General features: G+C 40.9%; 2 protein-coding genes across 4 annotated transcripts in view; both read right to left on the reverse strand.

Moving 5' to 3' along the window:
* Positions 1 to 4,211, reverse strand: part of ATF6 (activating transcription factor 6) — a 181,118-nt gene extending 176,907 nt beyond the window's left edge. Inside the window, exon 1 of one of the 2 annotated variants that reach the window (XM_053608161.1) lies at positions 4,024 to 4,211. In XM_053608161.1, the coding sequence (XP_053464136.1) occupies positions 4,024 to 4,075 (52 nt within the window). In that variant the 5' untranslated portion in view covers positions 4,076 to 4,211. The remainder of the gene's footprint in view (positions 1 to 4,023) is intronic. The other variant, XM_053608162.1, reaches the window with a different exon arrangement.
* Positions 4,212 to 10,951: 6,740 nt separating this feature from the next.
* On the reverse strand, positions 10,952 to 20,879 carry DUSP12 (dual specificity phosphatase 12). Of its 2 annotated transcripts, none has more exons than XM_053608193.1 (6): positions 20,495 to 20,879; positions 19,030 to 19,143; positions 18,827 to 18,945; positions 18,284 to 18,380; positions 16,138 to 16,324; positions 10,952 to 13,124 (listed from the first exon to the last, which is right to left on the reverse strand). In XM_053608193.1, exons 1-6 carry the CDS (start codon positions 20,779 to 20,781, stop codon positions 12,963 to 12,965), a joined length of 966 nt encoding a protein of 321 aa, XP_053464168.1. In that variant the 5' UTR covers positions 20,782 to 20,879; the 3' UTR covers positions 10,952 to 12,962. The 2 variants fall into 2 exon arrangements, with proteins under 2 accessions (XP_053464168.1, XP_053464166.1); XM_053608191.1 differs by having other exon boundaries at positions 20,438 to 20,878.
* Between the last annotated feature and the right edge of the window lie 4,742 nt (positions 20,880 to 25,621).

Here is a 25,621-nt window from a genome sequence, read left to right on the forward strand (position 1 = left end):
ATTGTGGTGGGCACCTGTACTCCCAGCTACTCGGGAGACTGAGGCAGGAGGATCACTTGAGCCTAGGAGTTTGAGGTTGCTGTCTGTGAGTTAGGCTGATGCAATGACACTCTAGCTTGGGCAAAGAGTGAGACTCTGTCTCAAAAAACAAAACAAACAAACAAACAAAAAAAACACTGGTCCAATTGCAGTGGTTTTTACAACTAATTAATCACAACCAGTTACAGATTCCTTTGTTCCTTCTCCACTCCCACTGCTTCAGTTGACTAGCCTTAAAGAAAAAATTGAAATAAAAAAAAAGGATACATACTGTCTGATTCCAACTATATACGACATTCTGCAAATGGCAAAACTATGGCGATGGTGGAAAGATCAGGGATTACCTGGGGGCTCCAGAAGAGAGAAGAAGGAATGAATAGATAGCGCATAGAGGATTATTAGGGCAGTACATACTCTGAATGATACTGTAATGATGGACACATGTCATTATATATTTTTAAAAACCCAGAGAATGCCCAACAGAGTGAACTTAATGTAAACCATGGACTTTAGTTAATAACAACCTAATAAAATGGCTTATCAGTTATAACAAATGTACCACACTAATGTAAGATATTACCAATAGAGGAAATAGGGCTGGGGGAGGCTGCAGGGAAGTATACGGAACTCTGTGTACTATTTGTTTAATTATTGTGTAAATCTAAAACTGAACTAGGAAAGTATGACTATTAAGTATCAAAAATAAAGGGCGGCACCTGTGGCTCAAAGGAGTATGGTGCCAGCCCCATATACCGGAGGTGGCGGGTTCAAACCCGGCCCCAGCCACAAACTGCAAAAAAATAAAAATAAAAATACCAAAAATAATTCTGGGAAATTCAAATCTCAGTGTCCATAAAGTTTTATTGGAACTTGCAGCCGTGCTGGCTTGTTTATATTGTAAATAGCTACTTTTCTGCTATAATAGCAGGCTTGAGTAGGTGTGGACCCACATGATCACAAAGCCTAAAATATTTACTATCTGGACCTTTAGAGAAAATATTTGCACACCTCTGCCCTACATTTCATTACCCAAGTTAAAAGAGGAAAGCACATCCTCAGTCTTCTCTGAAATAATTACTGTAGCTAAATTATTTAAAGTTGGTTGAGTCACAATAAGTACTGATTAAATAATCTGATTTTTAAATTTAACTGGATATCTTCTAATATTAAAAACCAAAAATCAGAGTGGCACCTGTGGCTCAAGGAGTAGGGGGCCGGTCCCATATGCCGGAGGTGGTGGGTTCAAACCTAGCCCCAGCCAAAAACCACAAAAAAAAAAAAAAAAAAAAATCAGGCTGGGCGTGTTGCTCATACCTATAATCCTAGCACGCTGAGAGGCTGAGGCAGGTGGATTGCCTGAGCTCACAGGTTCAAGGGCAGACTGAGCCAGAGAGAGACCTCGTCTCTAAGAATAGCCAGGTGTTGTGGCAGGCGCCTGTAGACCCAGCTGCTTGGGAGGCAAAGGCAAGAGAATCACTTAAGCCCAAGAGTTTGAGGTTGCTGTGAGCTATTATGCCATGGCACTCTACCAAAGGCATCAAAGTGAAACTCTGTCTCAAAAAAAAATAAATAAATAAAATAAAAGCCAAACATCAAGTAAATCACCAAAGTACTTGAACACCCAAAATAGCAACTCCCAGAGAAAGAAACAACAGCAGATAGTATTGTTTCACTCTAGTGCCTACAAAATCCATCTCACTTACTGAACACCTAAGGAATTGAAATGTACTTGTTCAACTAACAGAAGATTGTTAACAGTTTGAAAAGAGAAACCAGGGAAATAATGGGAAATGGACACATTCGGAGTGAGAGGGTAGGATACCTGAGAAAGGTGAATGAGTAAACTGACAACAAAGAACTGAAAGCACAGTAAAGAACATTAAGACTGGAAATCGAATGATGAGATTAGTCAGGAAAATGCAGCTTCTAATACAGAAGGCAAAATTTAATAATACTATCAAGAAATGCTCCACAGTAAAACAAGTATCATGAAAATATAATAGCTGACCAGCTGAGCAAACAAATCATAACTACCCAATATACTGAAAGACTTTTTAAAAACTGGAGAGCCTATGAAGAATCGTATCTGTAGAAATAACTTAGGAAAGCATTACAGAATAGAGATTAGGGGCACAGGCTTTGGAAGTAGACAATACAGGTTCTGATACTGCTTCCTCTATTAGCTTTAACACTTAGCACAAATTCCTTTTAAGCCTCAGTTTCCTCATCTGCAAAGTGACTATATCTCACTAGACTGGAGGATGAATAAAATAATGCACGTGAAGAGCTTGGTCGGGTTCATGACACAAAGAAGTCTGAAGTAAATAGTAACTTAATAACATATTTGGCTTAGGAAAATGCACTGAAATTAAAAGTCTCTAAAGCTTTTCTACCAATTCTTAGAAAATAGCCCAATGATTGAAATAAATCTTAATGGAAGATAATTTTAGAGAATGTTTGTCCTTGAAAAATTAAATAAGTACTCAAAGGTTGTGGGTTCTGTCCCACCATAGTTGCAAAAAAATAATTAATTAATTAATGACTTTGCTCAATAAATAGAGTGGAGATTCCACTCACACTACTGAGAATAATGGTCCGAGAAAGAAAAATAAAGGCCAGACATGGTGACTCATGCCTGATTCCTAACACTCTGGGATGCTGAGGGGAGGAATTGCTTGAGCTTACAAGTTCAAGACCAGCCTGAGCAAGAGTGAGACCTGTCTCTACTGAAAATACAAATACCAGCTAGTCATTTTGGTGGGTGCCTATAGTCTCAGCTACTCAAGAGGCTGGATTTGAGGTTGCCAGGAGCCACACTCAGACCAGGACACTCTAACCTGGGGAAACAGTGAGACTCAGTGAGAGAGAGAGAGAGAAAGATAAGTATTCAGTCTGGGTTCCCCCCATATTCCAAAACTGGTAAATGGTATAGGCTCACAAGAGGGCCCAATGGGGGAGCCAACACGGTCCCAAATTCATACTGCAACACAAGAATAATATTAGTACTCTATCTTGCAACCAAGAGGGAGGAAAAGAGTTTCCTCTAACCACTTAGACAGCAAAGCTTCTCCACTGTCAATTCCACTACATTCCATTTCACACTTCCTGACTACCCAAATAAACCAAATAAAATATCTTAACAGTAAAATTCAGAGCTGTACCTGGAGAGCACGAAGGATTACATTAGTTTATACATGTAAGGTGTAGGTAATCATGGACCAAAGACCAAGTGATTGGATTCTTTGCTTCTCCGCCAAAATGAACATCAACTGTTTAAGGTGTAAGCTCCAAGACAAGGATTTTTTTCTTTTTTAAGACAGAGCCTCAAGCTGTCACCCTGGGTAGAGTGCCATGGAATCACAAGTCACAGCAACCTCCAACTCCTGGGCTCAAGCGATTCTCCTGCCTCTGCCTCCCAAGTAGCTGGGATTACAGGCGCCTGCCACAACGCCCGGCTATTTTTTGGTTGCAGCCATCATTGGCGGGCCCAGGCTGGATTCGAACCCGCCAGCTCAGGTGTATGTAGCTGGCGCCTTAGCTGCTTGAGCCACAGGCGCCGAGCCAAGACGAGGATTTTTTTGTACACATCCACATTCTTTCATACACACCACACAGACATAAACACACTCCACTGAGAACACCGCCCACATCCCACACTCAGAAAAATAGCCTGTAGCTGTCCTGCCCTAAGCCTCTTTACTTTCGCCCCACAGAAAGATCACCTGGTACTTTTCCTAAGGGAACAGAGTGTGTGTGTGGGGGGGAGAGGTGGTTTGGGGGGAAATAGTAATTCCAATTAAACAACATTTTACTTTCGCTGTGTCCAAGGCAGAAGCCGAACGAGTCCACGACTCTTCTTAGGAGGGCGGGCCAGAGTAACGAGTGGCCTCATACCGTTGGTACACACCTGTCATCAGGAGCGGGCGGAAGTAACCCTCAGACCCGAATCCCAGTCACCCCAGTACATTATCAGAACCTACTCACCCCAGTCTTCATCCGGCTTGTGAGAAAGTCCCGGACTAAAAGGTGATTCCATGGTGCCGGTAACACCAGCCGGCTCCTCCGTAACACAAGTTCCCCTGTCCTGGAACTCCGTGAATCATATCAGGGACGGCGGCTGCAGAAGGACAAAACACTCTGTAACTCTGATGAGACGGTGGCCCGGTGCAGACAAACTAGTCCTACTGCGCGGGGGCCTCGTGCTAGCTAAGAGAACGTCAGCAAATAAGCTTATTTAAATAGATCCCTGAGTCAATATTTCCCTTTTGGAGTTTTCGGCACTTTATGTCCTGCTGTTTTGAGGGAGAAAAAAAACAAACAAACGAAAAAATACACAAACGCTGCTTCTGTTAAACTTTATCGGTAATACTGAAAAGGTCAAACCCCTTTCTTAACTTACTTATTCCCTTTTTAGATATCTCAGAACAAAATTAGACACTAATGGAGTAAAGTGATTTAATTTTTACAAATAATTCTGTCATTGTAAAAATTCTTCATATATACATGTAAATGAAAGAAAAACAACTATTTCCCCACATTCCTTACAACTGCTCTGCTGGCACAGTATTTGAGGTACAGTAATAAAACTACAAATTATTGCAGTAAAACAGCGAATTAAAACTGACAGACACTTATAACCAAGACTATAGAAGAAGGAATCCTTAATTGCCCGGGAGAACTCAGTTGCTCCAGGCATAATATGCTGAGTTCTGGGTAAGCAGTTTTTTCCAAACTCTTTTATACTTTTGTTTTCACCTCAGTATCAGCTGTATGGTTACTGTTACAACAAAGGGTACAAAAGAGTTAATGATTATAGCTCTCAAGAAACCAGGGTGCTATTATCTGTTCAACAGATTTTTCTTAGGTTATTTTAGCTCAGTGTAAAGTTTGTTCTTATCTTTGGAGGAGGAGCTCTTCTGCAGCTGCCTAGTGCTTTTTCAGGATCAGTAAAATTTATTTCTCCTGCCTCAAAATCATACTTCCAGAAAGCCTATTTAAACAATTTTAAACAAAGCAAATACAAAAGGCAAACTCCACGTGCCCAAATTTATCTCCTAGAGACGAGTTCTTAAAGCATTGTAGCCCTGAGTAAAGTCCGAGCAAACCTACTCTAAAGCTATAATATCTAAATTCTCAATCTTTTTATTACTAAAATTTAAGATTTAGATTTTAATTAAAAGAAATTCACATACATCGCGAACTCCCACTGAAAATATGAACTAAGTTTGATTTTTTTCAAGTAGTTTCAAGAACGCTATTTAATAGAATTTTTCATCCCTTTTAAAGATCGGCGGCCAGGGAATATTAAAATACTTCTCTACCATTAGAACAGGTATCCCTCTAAGACCCAGTGGAACGTTTCCCATGGTTACCAACAAACAGAAATGCTTCCCGGAACGATCCCAGTCCCTTGTGTCTCGGTATTACTACAGATTGCATAATGCAAGATCGCTCTGTGACCCAAGGCGATAAAAAATTAATAAAATCTGAGCCACAGGCGCCACCAGTGAGTAGGGCGCCGGCCCCATATAAAGGGTGGCGGGTTCAAACCCAGCCCCGGCTGAACTGCAACCAAAAAATAGCTGGGCGTTGTGGCGGGCGCCTGTAGTCCCGGCTGCTCTGGAGGCTGAGGCGGGAGAATCGCTGAAGCCCAAGAGCTAGAGGTTGCTGTGAGTCCTGTGACATCATGGCACTCGACTGAAGGCGGTAAAGTGAGACTCTGTCTCTACAAAAAAAAAAAAAATTCATAAAATCCCCTCATATTAAATGTGATTTCTTCTGTCATCAGATAACTCATGTTTCCAGGTAAGGTGAAATTTATGACACTTTCACTCTCGCTCAACTGCAAATCCAAAAATTGACATAAAAACCAAAGTAAAATCAGTGAGTCATCTGTATCCACCAGACACTTTAGTCTTTCAAGAAAATCGCCACCGTTCCTGAGCAGCAACAATTTCAATTTTTTTAATTTTCAAAAGTTTACTTTTTATTCAAAAAATGCACGTAATTGTGAAACCAGTGTGTTCCTATCACCAAGAAATAACAAATATTAACATTTTTCACTTTTATCTCAGGTCTTTTTAATAAGCAATTAAACATTTCAGATAACATTAAACTCTTTCTTTCTCCCCTGCTTGATTTTCCTCCTTCTGCATAGGCCACTTCATAATGAATTTTATGGGAATCATTCCAGTCTTTTTTTTTTTTTTTTGCTTTTACCATGTTTAAATGTTTATAGATACGTTTAGTGACATCTTTAGATTTACATAAACTTAACATACTCCAATACTCTCCAAATCACTTTTCTCATTTTTTTTTTTTTTAAACAATCTCACTCTGTCACCCTGGGTAGAGTATGTAGCTCACAGCAATCTCAAAGTCTTGGGCTCTAGAGTTGGTCATGCCTCAGTTTCTCTTTTCTTTTCCTTTTTTTTTTTTTAGTAGAGATGGAGGGTCTCACTCTCACTCAGGCTGGTCTCGAACTAGTAAGCTCAGGCAAACCACCTGGCCTCCCAGAGTGCTAGGATTACACAGGTAAGTTACTGCACCCAGCCTTACTTTTTGAGGCTGTTCTGTGGTATTTCCTTGAATACATATATTTAAGGAATACATATATTTAATACAATTTCCTTTTCCATTTCTTAAATGATAGACATTTGGGTTGTTTCCATTGTTTACTGCTACGTAAAATATATTCTTGAATGGGTATATTCAAGTGCACATAGGCAAGAATATTTATATGTAACATGTACATGGGGTCACAGAGGAATAACATTACTACTTGCCAAATTATACAAATATACCACCTCATTTGCAGTGATGAGTTCTCTTTGCTCCATGTTTTCATCAACACAAGATATAGTCAGACTTTTACAAGTATTACAACTGTGAAGAGTATGATTTGTAATTTCCTTTTCCCTGACAATTTAGTGCCTTCTTTTACATTTATGAAATTTTATTTCCACTTCTCTGAACTGCCTACTCTTATCTATTTTTCAATATTTATAACATAACAAATTTAATTTAGAATGTGAATAAACTATATAAATATAAGAATAAGACAAATAAGCAGAAAAATGAACAAAGAATGTGAACTGGCCAGTCACAAAAGAAAAATACAAATAATCAGTAAACTAATTTTATCCTCCCTAGTTATTATAGACATGTAAATTAATGTTATCAAAAGTTCAGCATTTGTTACTAGAAGCCACATCAGAAAAACAGAGACAAGGTATTTGATAAGAAGGTTAGAGAAGTTTATTAATTTGCTGGCAAATGGAGAGGCTGGCAGACTCCTATCTATCTCCAAAAATACCACCATCCTCCCTTCTGAAAAGAAGCAGAGATTTTTAACATTCCAATTAATCCCACAATCCCATTTTGGGTTAAAACAACCTCATGTCCTCTGCCTGGCTTCATCCCATCTTCAGCGAAAATAATCTTGTGACCTCCATCCAGATTCATCACCTGTTCACTAAATTGATATTGTGACCTCAGCCCAGAGGATTCCCTTGAGCTATTACTTGCAGCACAAAGAACAAAAGAAATTCCCTTGCCCCTTATGGCCACTGGCCTGGGGCAGGGAAGAAGTTGTTAGTTTTAAAAAAGGAAAAAAGAAATGGTAAGGGGTTTTGAAGAAACAAAACACATTTTTACCCCCTTTTTGTTCCTCAAGACATTTTCTGTTCATTTCCCTAGTGTCAATTTTAGGGGCAACATAGTACTTATCTCAGTATGATAGGAAGGGTCTCTCCTACACTATTTCTTAGGGGTTGACTTAAGACAGCTTCTAAAGAGCTACCCTTATCCAGAGGAGGGCAGGCACAATATCTTATTGCACTTTAGGTATGTTCCATGTAATTTCCATTCTAGATATAGGGTTTTGCTTATTTGCTGGATTACCTCTGCTACAAAGGAGGGTCCATTATCATTCAGGTTCCTGTTGGGAGTTCAGTCAGAGAAGATCATGGGTGACCATAGGACACTGCATAGCATATCAAAGTATAGATGGTGGGAAGCTTCTCACTCTGTCACCATGGTAGAGTATTAGCTCACAGCAACTTCAAAGTCTTGGGCTCAAAGGATCGTCATGCCTCAGTTTCTCTTTTCTTTTCTTTTTTTGAGTAGAGACAGAGTCTCACTCTTGCTGTGAGTGAAACTCAGCAGTTTCACTCAGTATTAGTAAGATATATTTCAGGCTTGGTAGAGCCTTATTCTACCCAGGAGAGAAGATGTCAAGTTCCAAGATGGGCTCCTACCAGACTCCTGGCCTAGGATGGGGAGAGGGGGAGGCTTTTGCCAAGTTCTTTCACATGTATGTCAACATGGAGCAGAAACAAGCCTCAAAGGAGAATGGGATGACGACCAGTTGTCCAGGAAAGGAGTCCCAGCAGATGGAGAATGGCAAGGTGGTGATGGACACCATGGGCTGACAGCTGCAGAGACAGCTCAGCTGCTCTTCCTCAAGGAATCGCCATGTTTGGCTACACCACAGAGATGTCTATTGAGATGTCTCCAAAAAAAAAAAAAAAATAATAATAATGATAATCCCTCTGCCTTTAGTTTCAAACAGAGTTTGTTGCAAACAGGGTCCTCTCAAATAAGGTACCACCAAATTTACTAAAGCAAACGTATACCCTGTTACAAAAAGGGCACTCCCAAATGAGGTTCCCCCAAATTCATTAAGACATCTTGATGAATTTAAGGCACCTCTAACCTGTGCATTAATATAGGTGCCTTATAAGAGCCCAAACCAAAGTTTCAGATAGAACTAGTTTATTAAGAATTCTCTTAGCTTAAGCATTCAAATGTCAGAGCTACAGTCCTTAGTTTTATTTATTTTTTTGAGAAAGAGTTTCATTCTGTGGCCCTCCATAGAGTGGAAGGCATCCTAACTCACAGCAACCTCCAACTTTGGGCTCAAGTGATCCTCTTGCCTCAGCCTCCCAAGTAGCTGGGACTACAGGCACCCACCACAACACTTATTTTTAAAGAGGGGTCTTGCTTTTGGTCAGGCTGGACTCGAACTCCCGAGCACAGGCAATCCATCTACCTTGGCCTTCCAGAGTGTTAGGATTACAGATGTAAGCCAGTGCACCAGGCCTCTCTTTAGTTTTATAGGGGATCTTGGTACCAACAGAATCCCCACTGTCAATTGCCTATCATATTTGCTATTACATTTTCTTTCTCCCCATGATGTGTAGCTCATGAGACAGCCTATCTATTCATTTACCCAGTATATATGTTGTAAATACCTTCTTCCAGGTTGACGCTTGTCTCTGTTTATGGGGTTTTTGTCCTCTAGATTTTAATTTCAATATAGTCAAATTTAGGCTGGGCACAGTGGCTCATGCCTATAATCCTAGCACTCTGGGAGGTTATTGTGAGCTATAACGCCAAGGCACTCTACTGAGGGCGACAAAATGAGACTCTCTCTCAAAAAAAAAAAAAAAAAGTCAATTTAGTCAAATTTAACAATCGCTTGTTTTTAATTTCTAATGATCTTTGCTGTTGGTATCTTACTTGAGAAATCCCAGACCAGGAAAGCTGGCTCATGCCTGTAATCCTAGCACTCTGGGAGACACAGGCAAGTGGATTACCTGAGCTCAGGAGTTCAAGACCAGCCTGAGCAAAATCGAGACCCCCATCTCTACAAATAGCCAGGCATTGTGGCAGGTACCTATAGTCCCAGCTACTTGGGAGGCTGAGGCAAGAGAATCACTTTAACCCAAGAGTTTGACGCTGCTGTGAACTATGATGCCATAGTACTTTATCAAGGGTGACTGAGCGAGACATCTCAAAAAAAGAAAATCTTTCCCCATCTTAAGGTCATCAAAATTTGTTTTATTTAGTTTTATACATAGCTTTGTTTTTCAAATCCTTTTTTTACTTCCTATTCAGTTATTATCAGTATATGTTAACACTATTTTTGTGCAAAAATCTTCTATCAATAAACCTTGCTGTCATTCTTTTACTTTATCTGTAAGTTCTTTAGGATTTTCATTTACAAAAACTTATTTTATACAAATGCTAACATTTTAGCATTATTGTATATATTAGCACTTTATTTTATTTATTTTTGAGACAGAGCCTGAACTTTGTCACCCTGGGGAGAATGCCATAGTGTCAGAGCTCATAGCAACTTCAAACTCTTGTAATTGAACAAACTTCCCTCCTCAACCTCCTGTGTAGCTGGGACCATAGGCACCTGCCATTACACTGGCTAGTTTTTCTAATTTTAGGAAACATGAGGTCAAGATCTCACTCTTACTCAGGCTGGTCTCAAACTCCACCATCCTTGGCCTCCCAAAGTGTTAGGATTACAGGCATGAGCCACCACGCCCAGTTGGACTTAAGCATTTTTAAAGAGGATCATTATTCATCTTTCTTTTTATTTCAAAATAACTCACATTTTTATTATACATATAGACACAAATGTGTAAATATGGAAAATGTCTTATGGTCCTGAACTGTATTACTTCTTATTAGCTAATTCTGATTTCTTGTAAATGTTCAAATATCTAATTAGATCCAATTATAACTAGTAATAATGGATAAAATAATTATAGTTTCTAGAGATAGGTTTAAAAAGCTAATCTGGACATACATTACCTTTACTAATAAAGGAACACATTGGGTTAAAAACCGAATCAATAGCCAGGCGCAGTAGCTCATGCCTGTTATCCCAGCACTTGGGAGGCTGAGGCAAGTGGACTGCCTGAGCTCACAGTTTAGAGACCAGCCTGAGCCAGTGCGGGACAGCAACGGGGGGGGGGGGGGGGGGGCGCAGGAACCACCTAAAGGAGAAAAACAAACAAGGGGCGCGAGAAAGGGAGACAAGACAGTTTTCTGATCAAGTCTCAAATTTTATTGAAAAAACTTGTGCCTTATAAGCATTACGGGGAAGGTGGGTGGGTCTTTTTGGGAGGTTCAGAGGAGTTGTTAACTGGGGATTGGCTAGAGTAAGTAAGATGGGGCATAAGGTGATTGGTTGGCTAGTTGTCAGGTAAAGTTACCGGGAAAAGGTAAAACTGTTTTTTACTTGAAGAGGAAGTAAGGCCAAGCTGTACCTTGTATGGCTTCCGACACCAGAGCAAGACCCCATCTCTAAAAAATAGCCAAGCATTGTGGCGGGAACCTGTAGTCCCAGCTACTTGGGAGGCTGAGGCAAGAGGATCACTTGAACCCAAGAGTTTGAGGTTGCTGTGAGCTAAGACGCAACAGCACTCTACAAAGTGCTGGGTGACAAAGTGAGACTTTGTCTCAAAAAAAGAAAACAAAAACGAATGATACAAAGGAACTCCACATTTGTTTTCTTCATCATTAGAAACATACCTAACTTAGGTATCTCAAACATACTTTAAAAAAGAAAAATGGTAATTGGGATTCCTTGACAATAATAGTGAAAAACATTTTTTTTTAAATGAGATCTTGCTATGTTGCCCAGAGCTGGTCTCAAATTTCTAGACACAAGTGCTTCTCCTGCCTCAGCCTCCCACAAAGATGGGATTACAGGCAGGAGCCTGGCTCTGAAAGCAGTATTTTAACCAGTGTTTTACTAATGGTCTCGTAATTGTATTTCCAAGACAAAAATCCAGATATGCATGAGTTTACTAATTGTCCCTTAAAAGACAGAAAGAGAAATAATTTTCAAAATAATTTTTTTGTCCGAACAAATCTGCTTTATATTTCTAGAAATAAAATGCCTTATCTAAACATAACTATATATATGTATTATATACATATTAAATAATATATATCTTATATTATATATTATTATATATTTATATATTAAATAATATATAATACATAATACATAATGATAGCATCTAACCATAATTTTTGTAAATAATTTTCTCCATCTAAACTTTAGGATCACGTAACTTACATTCCAAAAATCATAACCTTTAATTAAAAATATATGAAAGGCCAGGTGTGGTGGCACATGCTGGTAATCCTAGTGCTCTGGAAGGCCAAGGCAGGTGAGTTGCTTGAGCTCAGGAGTTAGAGACCAGCCTGAACAAGAGTGAGATCCCATTTCTGCTGAAAAAATAGAAAAGCTAGCTGGGCGTTGTGGTGGGTACCTGTAGCTCCAGCTACTTGGGAGGCTGAGGCAAGAAGATCTCTTGTGACCAAGAGATTGAGTTTGCCATAAGATATGATGCCACAGTACTCTATCCAGGGCTATAGAGTGAGACTCTGTCTCCAAAAAAAGGAAATAAAAGTATAAAAAAAGGCTGGGCATGATGACTCATGCCTGTAATCCCAGCACTCTGGGAGGCTGAGGCAGGAGGATCACTTGAGCTCAGGAGTTTGAGACTAGCCTGATCAAGAGTAAGACCCATGTCTACTAAAAATAGAAAAATTAGCCAGATGGTGCAGCGGGCACCTACAGTCCCAGCTACTCAGGAGACTGAAACAGGAGGATTGCTTGAACCCAGAAATTTGAGGTTACTGTGAACTAGGCTAGGCTAATGCCATGGCACTCCAGACTGAGACTCTGTCTCAAAAAAAAGGGAAGGGGTTGGGGGGTGGAAGTTGGGAAAGGAGTGAGGTATAAAAACTTACCTATTTGGTATAATGAACACTATTCTCGTGATGGGCACACTAATAGGCCAGGCTCAAGCATTATACAAAACATTTGTACCCCCTTAATATTTTGAATTTAAAAAAAACAAAAAGAAAAGGAAAAGAAAAAAGAATGTATCTGTATTACAAAATATTTTAATATCAAATAAAATTTACATGATTAAAAAGCTCTGTTTCCTACTTATATCATGCATGTAATTAAGCTAAGCAAGCATAATTTCCATGTTACATCAAGTGATTTTATCTTCTCACTTTTCAAATGAAATGTTGATGAACTAATAAGGATAGCAAATATCATCAGCAAGTTTCTTCCCAGGATACCAAATATTACAAGTTCATATTGTTCTTATTTGTGACCCCAAAACTGGCAGCGCTTTAATTTCATCCACTCTGTTCTTATGTATTTGAAAAGCAGGTGTTATCCATCTCCCACAGGAACACTGTTCACCACACCAGTTAAAGGAACCCAACTTGGCCCTGCATTTTGGGCAAAGAAGCTGAAATAAAGCAAATGTGTTACTTCATTCATTCACTTTTACACCAAATAATTACTCAGCAAAATAGAACATAAAAACAGACAAGGCTTGCACCTTAAGAGGAGTCTATAATCTAATCAGTGAATTGAAATACATAGTGTAACATAGGGATTTTTATTTTTAATCTCGAGCCACAGAAATTCTATACGTAAACTTTAAATTATAAATGAATAAATGAACAGGTTTGATTACTTAAATTTTAGAATAATATATGCAAAAAGTGGCTCGGCACCCGCCACATACACGGAGGTTGACAGGTTTGAAACCAGACCGGGCCCGCCAAACAACAATGACAACTACAACAACAACAACAAAATAACCTTGCGGTGGGAGCCTATAGATCCAGCTACTGGGGAGGCTGAGGCAAGAGAATTGCTTAAGCCCAAGAGTTTTAGGTTGCTGTGAGCTGTAATCCCACAACACTCTACAGAGGGTGACATAATGAGACTCTGTCTCAAGGAAAAAAAAAAATGTATATATATATATATGCATATATATATGCAAAAAGTAAAATAAGCAACAGACTGGAGAAAATTGCAATATATTAGACAAAGCATGAACATAGGAATATACAAAGAGTTCCAACACATCAATAAAAAAATGACAAAACCCATGGAAAAATGGGCTAAGCATAGGAAAGCAATTTACAGAAAAAGAAACTAAAAGTATCTGGTAAACACATAAAGATGTTGGTCCTCAGTAGTAGTCATGAAAATTCAAATCAAACATTTTAAGATTAACATTTTTCACCCAACAAAGGGACAGAATTTTACAGTTTCATAATATCTATCATGCTAACAATATGAAGTACAGGCAATCAATTAGTGAAAAGCAAATCATGGGCATTTTGTATGTAAGGCTGGAAAATAACTAATATTTAAAATGCATACATCCTTCAAGCCAGGAATTCCACCCGAATGTATACAGTACATTCTACAGAAAATTTCAAACATGGCTCGGTGCCCATAGCACAGTGGTTACGGCGCCAGCCACATACACCCAGGGTGGCGAGTTCGAACCTGACCTGGACCAGCTAAACAAAAATGACAACTGCAACAGAAAATAGCTGGGTGTTGTGGCAGGCGCCTGTGATCCTAGCTACTTTGGAGGCTGAGGCAAGAGAATTGCTTGAGGCCAAGAGTTTGAAGTTGCTGTAAGCTATGATGCCATGGCACTCTGCCAAGGGCAACAGAGTGAGACTCTGTCTCAACAACAAATAAATAAATAAATAAATAAAAATAAAAAAGAAAATTCCAAACATGTATACAAAGCAGTATGCACAAATGTGATTGAGCATCCTTCATAAAAAAATGTATTTAACTCAGGGTATGTTTGTATGTTTTCTAGGTTACATAAAAGCAGGAAAAGCAAAGGCCACAAAAAAAAAAGATAAATTGAATTTCATCAAAATTTAAAACTCTTCCAGCCTAAGCAAGAACCTAACCTTGTCTCTACTAAAAACAGAAAAACTAGCTGAGCATTTGTGGCAGATGGCTGTAGTTCCAGCTACTTGGGAGGCTGAGGCAAGAAGATTGCTTAAGCCTAGGAGTTAAGGTTGCTGTGAGCTATGACACCACTGGCACTCTACCCAGGGTGACAGAGTGAGACTCTGTCTCAAAAAAAAAAAAAAGAAAGAAATATAAAACTCTTTTAACTGCTACAAATAATACCATCAAGAATAGGAAACGGGCCAGGGTGGTGGCTCATGCCTATAATCTTAGCACTTTAGGAGGACAAGGAGGAAGGACGGCTTGAGCCTAGGGGTTTGATATCAGCCTGAGTGTGACCCACTCTCCACATAAAAATGGAAAAATTAGCCAGATGTGGTGTCACGCACCTGTTAGTCCCAAGTGGCTGAAGCAGATGGATCACTTGAGCCCTAAAGTTTGAGGGTCCAGCGAGCTATGATGATGCCACTATACTCTAGCCCAGGCAACAGAGTGAGATGTAAGATTATTATAGACTACCTCAGATTCATATCAATTAAACCTAAAGAAGTGTGGCTGCCACAGGATGTTCATAGGAGCTACGTTCTTTAACAGAAAATGAAACAAATCTCATAGCAAACATACTAAATTAAAAGATCAAGAAAGAAAAGAAAGAGATACATGAAGCCAACAGAAAAAAAAAAAATTTGTAACCTAATTTTTAAATCCTTGATTGGTATCCTACTTATCACAAAGTTCAAATTTTGTTAAATATATTCTAATTAGTTTAAAAATGCATGTTAGTCTTAAATTGGAAAAAAAAATATATAGCTTTCCTTGTTTGCATAGCGGTGAGTAAAAAAAATAGCCTTATTTATAAGGAATTATTAACTTAAACTGAGGCTCTCAACAAAAAACAATTCACTATTTTGGATCAGCTACTTTTAAAAAACTAGTTTAGGGCAGTGCCTGTGGCTCAAAGGAGTAGGGCGCTGGCCCCATATACCGGAGGTGGTGGGTTCAAACCCGGCCCCGGCCAAAAACTGCAAAAAATAAAAAAGACCGAGTTTTAAAAAAAATACTAAATAAATAAAAAACTAGTTTACTGGGCCAGGTGAGGTGGCTCATGCCTATAATCCCAGCACTCTGGGAGGCCAAGGCAGGTGGATTGCCTGAGCTCAGGAGTTCAAGACCAGCCTGAGCCAGAGCAAGACCCCATCTCTAAAAATAGCTGGGCGTTGTGGAGGGTGCCTGTAGTCCCAGCTACTTGAGAGGCTAAGGCAAGAGAATGACATGAGCCCAAGAGTTTGAGGTTGCTGTGAGATGTGATGCTACAGCACTCTACTAAAGGCGACAAAGTGAGACTCTCTTAAAAAAAAAAAAAGAAAAAAAAGTTTATTTTTAATAGTCTTATCTAAACTAGAAAGATGCAATCTTCAAAAAGGAGTTTAATAAACAGAATAAAACAATAGTTAAAATATGGCTCAAAATGTGAAAAGGTATAAATATAGATGATACAATAAAATTTGTAGAAAATGTGTTCTCACCTGTCCGTCCATCACTCCCAACAAAGCGAATTCCATCCACTGAACAGGCTCAATGAAATAAGATGTACACTGAGGCTGATGCCCTATGCTAACCACGGAAGGTAGTGTCATTCTCTTGTGGACAAAGGCTTCAGGCCCTCTTCCTTCATTATGATCCAAAATACTAGAACTTCGAAATAAGGATCTCCTGCAACCCCCAGACAAACAAAAACATTAATGACTCATAAAAGGATGAAAAAAATAGGTGAAAAATGCAAATGACAAAATATATAATATTGATTATGATAATGAAATTTGCAATAATCCCTACAAACTGATTACTTCTACTTTTTAAGAATTTATATTTTGAGGGCAGGTGTAGTGGCTCATGCCTGTAATCCTAGCACTCTGGGAGGCCAAGGCAGGTGGATTGCTTGAGCTCAGGAGTTCAAGACCAGCCTGAGCAAGAGTGAGACCCTGTCTCTACCAAAAATAAAAAAACTAGCAGGATGTTGTGCCAGGTGCCTATAGTCCCTGTTACTTGGGAGGCTGACGCAAGAGGATCACTTGAGCCCAAGAGTTTGAGGTTGCTGAGAGCTGTGATGCCACAGCACTCTACCCAGGGCCACAAAGTGAGACTATGTCTCAAGAATTTATATTCTAAAAAAATAGCTGGGCATTGTGGCAGGCGCCTGTAGTCCCAGCTACTCGGGAGGCTGGGGCAGGAGAATCGCCTAGGCCCAGGAGTTGGAGGTTGCTGTGAGCTGTGTGACGCCACGGCACTCTACCGAGGGCGAGAAAGTGAAACTCTGTCTCTACAAAAAAAAAAAAAAGAATTTATATTCTGGGGCAGAGGATTGGGAGGGTAGGGCAGGAGAGGGGAGCCAATAAGGAGCTCTTTGCATAGCAAGGCACTGTTCTTTGAGGTAGAGGAGCCCCAGAGAGAGTGAACGTGGACTCTGTAACCAGAGCCTTTCTCAGTATGCTCCTTCTGCTGTCTGCTCAGACCTGGAGCAGGGTAGTAGCTGGGAATTCTGGCTATACGATATCCTGAAAGGATTCATTATGAGAAAAACATCAATCACAGCTTTAATAACTTACTTTAGAAGAACTAATGAGAAAGCAAATTTGAAGCTTCCAGGGGATGTATTAAAAGATTGATCCATCAAAAGTTGGTAAAGTATAGTAATTTCCCCTGCATTATCCAACCCAACAATAATTCTGTGTTTCAAGTGACCAGTCTGGATATCCTAGTGAAATGAATCACTACATTTGGGCAGCAGACCCCCTCCAGCCACTTGGACCACCTGGACTCCCCTGGCTCAGGCTATGGGAGGAGGAGAGAGACATGAGGGAGCCTCCCCTCTGCTTCCAGGGAACCGAAGGAGACCAAGGTTCAGGCCACTGCCACTACATTGTCTATGGTGAGCCTTGCTGGACACTGACCTCCCCAGCTCTTCTCAGGCGACAGCCTTTAATGACTCATTGACCATCTGACTTTTCTTCCTTCTGTCAAGACCCCTAAACCCCTTTTAATGAAAACAAACGATGTTCAATGATGGCTGAAAGAACACCAATAAACACCAATTAGTGACCCAAGTCACTAACCTATTAGAAAACTTACTGCAGATCAAAGAATTAAGCTGTTATCAAAATGAAGGGTCACACTAAGAGCCAGACCTCTGAATTTAAAGGAAATCCCTTGAGCAAAAAATACACTAATATTGATGCTCCCAAGAAAACTCTTCTCTATGACACACAAACTTACCCTGTTCAGCCTTCTTTAGACATAGACACTACTTAAGGAATCGAAGACACAACTTGTCTCTTCTTGATCCCTCACCCAAAATTTAGTTCAGTTTCCTAAGATTACACAACTTGGCAAAGACATCCTAAAGGCCTCACCACAAATATCAGTAAAGCAAGTGTGAGAGTTAGCTGTTTTATATGAATCAGTGAGTTTTCTACTTCTGTGTATTTCACTGACCCATAGTTAACATTTTATAATTGAAAAAAAAATTTATATTCTTTTTGAAAGGAGATTTAAATTAGAAAGATCTGTATTATTCAATTAAACTTCTTCCCACAGAGATTTTTAAAAATGTACTTTTAACTACTTTTCAGCCCCTAAAACAAGATAAATCTCTAGAGGATAAAAATACCTTACCTGCACTTCCTACATTTGTAGAGAACCTTATTATTTGATCCTTCCAAACTGGTGGCTGGGTCAACAGCAAAGAGTTCTTGAGGTATATTCTGCAGCTCTATATGACATAATTAAAATATTTTTATTTGTTAAAATCAACCCTGAACTTTCAGTCAAAACCCAGTTAATGTTAAATTGAGGCAACAAATGCTAACCTCAGAAATTGACCAAAAAAAAAAAAAAAGAACAAATTCCAACATTGAGAAATTCCAGGCTGAACCAAGCTTAAAAAAAAAAAGAGAGAGAGAGAGAAAGAGAAAAAGAGATTCCAGGATGAGGTAGAAGAGCATAGACAGTAAGTCTTTGGATTCTGGGCACAGACTACTTGAGTTCAAATCCCAGCCCTGCCATTTATAAACCATGTGATTTTGAATAAATTATTTCCAGCTAATCTACAGTTTCAAAAGGAAACAACTATTTCTCAGGATTGCTAGAAGTGAGATAATTTGTCCAGTGCAATAACATTTGGAAAGACCTCAGTACACATTAGATATTATTACTTACCTGGATACTTCTCTGTAACCACTTGTAAACGGTATTGCTTGTAAATTGCACTAGAGGTATCCACTTCATAACCCATTGCCTGGTATAATTTCAGTTGCCGCTCAAACCCTTCATTCATCCTATAATGACAAAGAAATATAAAGTTCAAATTTCTTTAAATAAAATCACATCAGAAAAACAGAATATTGTAACAAAGAACTCACTTAGCATCTGGTTTGACAGTCTGGAGATATTCATAGGCTTCTTCAAAGGTAACTAGATCAGTCTTCATCACAAAAGCAGTCACTACAGCGACACTCCGACTGACTCCTGCATGACTGAAAAAAAGAGGCTTTCAAAAGTAAAATAGAACATAACAACAATTAAAACAAAACAAAACCCAGCCGCCTATTATTGGTAAAGTTCAGATCCACTGCATGTCTACTTTTACTCAAACCAAAATATACAAAGACGTATTCCTTTATTTCCATATTCCTTTAGAATTTTTAACCCTGTAAATGCATTACCTATTCAAACATAACTGCAGGCAGTGCCCATTGCTCAGTAGGCCACATACACCAAGGCCAGCAGGTTGGAACCTGGCCTGCACCAGCTAAAAAAACAATGACAACTGCAACAAAAAAGAAATAGCCAGGCATTGTGGCGGGCGCTTGTAGTCTCAGCTACTTAGGCAGCTGAGGCAAAGAATCACTTAAGCCCAAGAGTTGCTGTGAGCTGTGACGCCAATGCACTCTATCCAGGGGGACCGCTTGAGACTCTGTCTCAAAACAAACAAACAAAAAACAACAACGTAAGTGCAGTAGTTTTTAAAAAAATTGTAAGAGCTTCAGGACTAATCAAAAGTTTTTGCTCTTGGCATTCAAGGCTCTCAAGATCTGGTCCCAGGCTTCTTTCGATTTTATCACTACCTTCGTGTCCTTTGCTGGCACACCATAAGTGCTAGATACATCCAAACCATTGTTATGACATCCAATCCAACCAAGGACTACTTAGGGATTCCCAAATATCCATCAAGATGTTCTTTTTGTCTTGGAGACAACTTACCCCTTCCCTCCCCTTAGCTAAGGCCCAGGGGTCCTTTAGATTATAACCTATTCACCCTTTCATCAACCAACCTCCTTCATTCCAAACAAAAATATTAAAAATAATACGCTCTTCCTCTGAAGCCTGGATAACCTTAAACCTTCGTTAATCTCTCTTGGTACACACCTAGCATCCCACTCTGTATCACAATCACAGGAGTGGGGTGGAGGTGTGTCTGGCTTCTCCCAGACAGCTGGAAAGTCCTCCCAGTGCCCGGAGTTTGTCATTTATCTGATCATACCCCTTCCACTCCCAAAACAACTCTGTCGCTGCAGAATGAACCAACCAAAACATGAATGAATCAAAGCATGCCCGCCATCGGGGCTCGCCTCCAGCCCCCGACTCTCTCTGGGACCCACGCCTCCAGCCCCCGACTCTCTCTGGGACCCACGCCTCCAGCGGGAAGGAGTGGGAAGAGTTTCTCGAGGTTTGACCACCTTGTCCTTCCCAGGTGTTGTCGGAGGAAAGGGGTGACGGAGCCGATCTGGATGAGGGGCGGGACAATTCTCCCATGACCCTGCCGCTCACCAGTGCACTAACACCGCACGGCCCTCGTCGCGGGCCTTACTGATGAAGGCCACGCACCGGTCCAAATGGCTCAGCAGGTCGGTCTCGGGTCTGTCTAACGCTGGCACGAACAGCCTCTGGAGCCCCTCGACCTCAGCCCCCACCTTGAAGCTGGGCTCCTCCGAGTCCACTGTCAGCACCGCTGAGATGCCCGCCGCGCTCAGGTGGTCCGGCTCTGAGACGGCCGCGGCCCCACCCAAGTACACCCGCGGCAACACTTCCAGCATCTGCCCGGCAGAGCTCGCCAGGCTCGCGCGCGGATTCCCGCAGTCGGAGCTGCCGCTGGGGCCCCGAGCCTCCAACATGGCGGCGCCCGGAGACCAGGCTGCCGTCGGCCCCACCACCGAGTGAGCGGCGGCTAGAACCTCCTTCCTGGGCCCTGCCGGCCTCAGCGCTCGGCTGCTCCCTCGGAGGACCGTGGCTGTCGCCGGAGCCCAGTTTTACGGGAGAAGGGCGGAGCTAAATCCCATTAAAGGCCCGGGCCGGTGGCTCACGCCGGTAATCCCAGCTCTCTGGAGACCTGGGCGGCTGGGTCGCTTGAGCTCAGGATTTCGAGACCAGCCCGAGCGAGAGCGAGACCCTGTCTTTAAAAAATAGCCGGGTGTTGTGGTGGACCCCTATAGTCCCAGCTACTTGGGAGGCTGAGGCAAGAGAATCACTTGAGCCCAAGAGTTTGAAGTTGCTGTGAGCAAAGACGCCAAGGCACTTTACCAAGGGTGACTAAGTGAGACTCTCTGCCCCCTTCCCCCCCAAAAGAAGTGGCAGTTATGGTACTGACATAAAGACTGCTACATAGACCAATGGAACAGAATAGAGAGTCCAAAAATAAACCCTCCTCTGTATGGTCACATTATGGTCAACAAAAGAACCAAGACCACACGATGGGGAAAGAGGAGTCTCCTTAATAAATGGTGCTGGGAAAATTAAATATCCACATGCAAAGGAATGAAATTTGGCCCTTATAATATATACAAAAAACAAACAAACATAAATTTGATTAAAGACCTAAAAATATAAAACTCATAGAAGAAAACATAGCTTCATGACATTGGATTTGGCAAGGATTTCTTGGATATGATACTGAAAGCACAGGCAACAAAAGCAAAAATATAGGAGTGAAACCACATGAAGAACAGTATGAAGGCTCTTCAAAAAACTAAAAGTGGCATTACCATATGATTGAGTAATCCCACTTCCAGGTATATATCCAAAAGAATTGAACATGAGATCTAAAAGATGTTTACTCACCTGTGTTCATTGCAGCACTATTCACAATAGTCCAAAAGTGGAAGCAACCCAAATGTCCACCAATGGATGAATGGATAAAGAAAATGTGGCGTATACATATAATGGACTATTATTTAGCCTTAGAAAATGAGTACAACATGGAGGAACTTTGAGGACATTATGCTGAACGAAACAAGGAAGTCGTGAAAAGACAAATATTGTGTGATTTCTAGAGAAGAGATATTTGAGATATCTAGAGAAGTCAAAATTATGGAAAGCAAAAGTAGAAAGGTAGTCCCTTCTGTAAAGAAATTTGAAGACAAGTTGGAGTGAAAAACAAGTAAATAGCCTGATTAGTGTTATACTAGAAGCCAGGGCAAGGTAATAAGGAAGTACATGGGGGTCTCCAGTCCTAATGCAAAGGGGGTAATCAAGGATGGCTTCCCAGAGGAGGTGATGCTTGATCTGTGTCTTGAAGGATGAGTGGGAATTTGTTAGACAAAAAAGGAGGGAGATGAAGAAAGAAGTTCTGACTTGCCTGTAATCCGAGCACTCTGGGACACTGAAGTGGTTGGATTGCCTGAACTCAGGAGTTCGAGACCAGCCTGAGCAAGAATGCGACCCTGTCTCTAAAAATTAGCTGGGCATGATAGTGGATGCCTGTAGTCTCAGCTACTTGCAGGGCTGAGGCAAGAGGATCTCTTGAGCCCAGGAGTCTGAGGTTGCTGTGAGCTGTGACACCATGGCACTCTGCTGAGGGTGACAAGGTGAGATTGTGTCACACACACACACAAAATTTTTCACGGTTAACAATTATAGCTATTTCCATTCTGAAAAATAGGGGGGGAGATGTAAAGGTTCATTTACTGACATTTTAGTACAGGATCCTAGTCATTCTCTTAGCTTTATCATTTTTCTGTTGCAAGTGAGCTTTCCTGAATATAGACATCAGTTTAAAAATTAGGAAAACAAAAACAAAAAAACAAAGTGAGCTTTCCTTTTTCAATTCCATAAAATAACTGTATAAGCTCTTTCAAGGATGGGGGTCAGACACACATCTGAATTGTTGTTGAATATCCACCAAGCCTGTTTCAGTATTTATCTGTAACTGGGTAAATATAAAAATGCTTCAGATCCTGGGCGGCACTTGTTGCTCAGTAAAAGGGGGGCCAGCCCCATATACTGAGGGTGGCGGGCTTAAACCCTGCCCTGGCCAAACTGCAACAACAACAGAAAAATAGCCGGGCATTGTGGTGGGAGCCTGTAGTCCCAGCTACTCGGGAGGCTGAAGCAAGAGAATCACCTAAGTCCAGGAGTTGGAGGTTGCTGTGAGCTGTGTGATGCCACGGCACTCACCAAGGGTGATGAAGTGAGACCCTGTCTCTACAAAACAAAAAAACGCTTCAAATTCTGAGGCCAAAGTGAATTTAACACTTTTTATGGTCTAGGTTTTGCCACTAGGTGACACCATTTGCCTTTTTGCAAGATGTATTATTATTATTTTATTTATTTATTTTTTTTTTTTGTAAGATGTATTTTTCTGTGCCTGCCTTCAAAGAGGAAAAAATGAATATGGCAGCCTACAAAAGCAGGATTAGGCCCAAGGAAAGAAGTGCTATGGTTAGGGAGAAAGCTGGGTTGCTCACTATCAAAAAGAGAAGAGGCTCTCTGTTTTAGGATTGATTGGTAGCTATACACTCACACAGACACACACACGCACGCATGCACAATCACTATTTGTTTATTTTATCATCACTGAATCTGAAATCTTGATCAATAATGATTAGCAAAAATCTCTTACAACTGCTAAGAGATGATCAAGTGTGCGATGGCCTGCCTTTTGAGAAAGCACTCATTTTATTAACGTAGCCTGACCACACAAGGATGCATTATTACTCAGCCTTCTCACCCTCTGGCTGTTTCTCAAATATTTGGGGCTCCTAGAGCATGTATGATTTAACCATCACACGGATGATTTAATCATCTATAACATATTTACTGTAAGTGCGTATCTCCCCTGAGCAATGACAGAGAAATTTCCCCTCTTTTGTCCCATCCCTACTCACATGCTCCAAAGACAAGTTCCTCTTTCTATTTCTAGCAGGCTGCCAGCACCCTCTCACACCCAGTGAGTTATCAGCAAATGTTTATTGATTTTTACAAGTATGTTCCTAAGGGAACCTAAGACCTAGAACTGTTATATAGATACACATGAAATGTACTTTTGAGGCCCCCAAATAACAATGTTTGTATTAACAATACAGATGGATTCTAATTCTATAGAAAGTAGGTACCTAGGAAATAATGAGTTCAGATTTGGTACTGTCATTTATTTATTTATTTATTTAGAGACAAGTTCTTACTCTGCCATCCAGGCTACAGTGTAGTGGTGTCATTATAGTCCACTACAACCTCAGACTCCTAGGCCCAAGCAATTCTCCTGCCTCAGTTAATTTTTCTTTCTTTCTTTTTTTTTTGTACAATAGATGAAGTTTTACTGTGTTGCCCAGGGTGATCTCAAACACCTGGCCTCAAGCAATCCTCTCACTTTGACCTCCCAAAATGCAAAATGTTACGATTGCAGGTGTGAGCCACCGTGCCCTGCCTGGCACTATCTTTGAGGGGCACAGTCTGAAGCTACAGTAAACTTAGGTGTGAATCCCAAGCTGCATCTGGCTCTGCTACTTATCAATTTGTGATCATGCACTCTTAGAGAAATTAGTCTTATGTGATTTCTCCAAGTCTCAGCTCCTTCACTGGCAAATTAAAAATATGTATAGCCTGAGCGGTGCCCGTAGCTCAGTGGGAAGGAGCAGACCACATGCACCGAGGCTGGTGGGTTCGAGCCCAGCCCAGGCCAGCTAAAATCAACAAAGACAACTGCAACAAAAGAATAGCCAGGCATTGTGGCAGGCACCTGTAGTCCCAGCTACTTGGGAGGCTGAGGCAAGAGAATCGCTTAGGCCCAAGAGTTTGAGGTTGCTGTGAGCTGTAACACCATGGCACTCTACCAAGGGCAACATGGTGAGACTCTGTCACAAAAAAAAAAAAAAGAAAAGAAAGAAAGAATATGTATAGCCACCTGGCAGAGTTGTAACAAGAATGAACTTATCAACATGTCTTACTAGTGGAAGAAAGAAATTGCAAGCTAGCCCACTGCGCCAGGAGAGTTCAGAGGGAATGCAGAGCAGGGGAGGCTGGGGTTGTGGTGAAGACGTAGCCAGAAGGAATGGCTGTGGACAACTCTGGTGAGGAAGCTGTTGGGTAAAGATAAATCACTGCACAACCAGTCCAGGAGCTCAATAGCCATGACAAAAGTAGGGAAAGCAGATCTTTAGGGAAAAGTAGATCTTAACCATCTGCCCTGCCACCACCACATCCCTTAGTCCATTTATTCATTTGGAGACCTGGGCCTTTGAAAGCTGTGTCCTCCTTTCCTAGAAGGGCACCTATTATCAGGATCCTGAGGAAATAATTTCAGCTCCACAGAACCTTGGGACCGGAGATAACCTATGGATAGTTGAAGCTCCCTTGCATTGTAGGGACAACTTGGTCAACTCACCAAAGAACTCTCCCTGCCTTACTCCCAACACTCCCCTCCCCAAGCCAAAATTTGCAAAGCCATCACATTGTGCGCCTGTCCTTCTGAGAAATGCTAGGGCAGGAACCAGTTGTTGATATTTGGGTAGTGTTCTCAGTTCCTTCTTTGACTCAAGGAGAAACTGGTAAACAGAGAGTCAGATGAGTGGAGAAAGGGAGACCACAGATGTTCCCTATTCCATGTGAGGGTTTGCCAGGTTACATTTTGCACAAACTCTCTCCCTCCATCTTTCCCCCAGACAAACGCAAGGAATGGCCCGGGGCCTCTTTTCTAGTGTTGCAGCCTTTGGAGCTCTTTTGCTGCCTACACTTAGTCCA

This window comes from Nycticebus coucang, chromosome 10, assembly GCF_027406575.1.
Source record: "Nycticebus coucang isolate mNycCou1 chromosome 10, mNycCou1.pri, whole genome shotgun sequence".
NCBI lineage: Eukaryota > Metazoa > Chordata > Mammalia > Primates > Lorisidae > Nycticebus > Nycticebus coucang.